General features: G+C 72.7%; 1 protein-coding gene across 1 annotated transcript in view; it reads right to left on the bottom strand.

Annotated features, from left to right (window-relative positions):
* The window catches only part of BAHCC1 (BAH domain and coiled-coil containing 1), a 93,095-nt gene that overhangs the window by 13,061 nt on the left and 78,715 nt on the right, over window positions 1-1,319 (bottom strand). Inside the window, 5 exon segments of the mRNA XM_019515030.1 lie at window positions 4-347; window positions 602-775; window positions 861-980; window positions 1,067-1,175; window positions 1,272-1,319. The exon segment at window positions 1,272-1,319 is cut by the window's right edge and continues 185 nt beyond it. Coding sequence (XP_019370575.1) covers window positions 4-347; window positions 602-775; window positions 861-980; window positions 1,067-1,175; window positions 1,272-1,319 — 795 coding nt within the window.

Raw genomic sequence — 1,319 nt, 5'->3', positions numbered from 1 at the left:
GGCCCGCAGCAGCTTGTGGGCGCCGGGCAGCGCCAGGCCGGCGCTGGGGCCGAAGGCGGCGTAGGAGCTGGCGATGCGGCTGAAGGAGTCGGCCCCGAAGCCGGTGCCGAAGACGGGGGCAGCCGCGTGGTGGTGGTGCGGGGTGAAGAGCGCCTCCTTGGCCCGCAGCCGCCGGGCACCGCTGCTCAGCTGGAAGAGGTCCTGCAGCACCGCCGCACCCTTGCCCGCCGCCTTCCGCTTGCCCTGCGCCACGGCCGACCAGCTCAGCAGCGGGCTCCCGCGCCGGCCCGGGAAGTGCTCGCTCGGGGCTGATGCCCGCACACCCGCGCTCAGCGCCTCCGCCTTGCCTGGGGGCAAGAGCACGGGTCAGAGTGGGGCACCCCCACCCTTGCATCCCCTGTTACCCTCACTCCCAACCCGCAGCCCCTGCCCCAGAGCTGTCAGTGCCCCTCGCTCCTGACCCGCTGCCCGTCCCCATGCCAGTGCCCCTCACTCCCCAATCCTGCCCCTGCGCCCCCAGGTGCCCCTCACTCCTGACCTGGGACCCGTCCCTCCCTCCAGCCCGGCCTGTCCCACCCCATGCACCGAGAAGCCCACGTACCAGCTTTCTCCTTGCTGGCCGCCTTCTTCCCGGGGTTCTTGGGGGGCTCGGGAGCATCGCGCCCCTCGGGGCACAGGCTGGGGGCCAAGTCGCTGGGCGGGGGCAGGTCGCTGGAGGAGCGCTTCGTCCGCCGGCACATGCTGGAGGTGAGCAGCGCCGGGCAGGGCTCCGTGCCTGGGGGCGCAGCAGGCGTCAGGCCCTGGTGTCCCCCATGTGCCCCCCCCGAACACCCTGTCCCTGCACTGGGCCAGGCACTCACACTGGATCTTGAAGTCGGGGGGGAGGAGGCGGATGTTGGCCACAGCGATGTGCCCGGTGTCGCCGTCATCAAACTCCACCATCACGGCGTCTGGGTCGTCATCCTCGTCGCTCGAGGAGCCTGGGGGGGACGGGGAGGGGATGTCAGCCCACCTGGGGGGCAGAAGGGGCCAGACCACGGCACGCACGCACACGCGGGTCCCTCACCTCGCACCACGTTGCCTGGGTAGAGGCACCGGGACTTCTGGCTCCAGTAGGCGCAGACGCGGGTGCCGGGCGAGAGGCACCGGCGCGATGGGGGCCGCACGTCCAGCACCTGCAAGGCACCACGGGGCTCAGCGCGGCCGAGGGGGCCAGGCCAGGCTGCAACCCCCCAGCCCCTCCGCCGGCGCCAGGAGCGGGACGGACTCACGGCTTCCTGCAGCAGCTGCTCCTGGGAGTAGATGCGCTGGCGGTTCCC

Source organism: Gavialis gangeticus, unplaced genomic scaffold, assembly GCF_001723915.1.
Source record: "Gavialis gangeticus isolate Ggan-Ray unplaced genomic scaffold, GavGan_comp1, whole genome shotgun sequence".
Classification (NCBI taxonomy): Eukaryota; Metazoa; Chordata; order Crocodylia; family Gavialidae; genus Gavialis; species Gavialis gangeticus.
The sequence above is the reverse complement of the archived record's forward strand: the minus strand, read 5'-3'. Positions and strand labels throughout refer to the sequence as shown.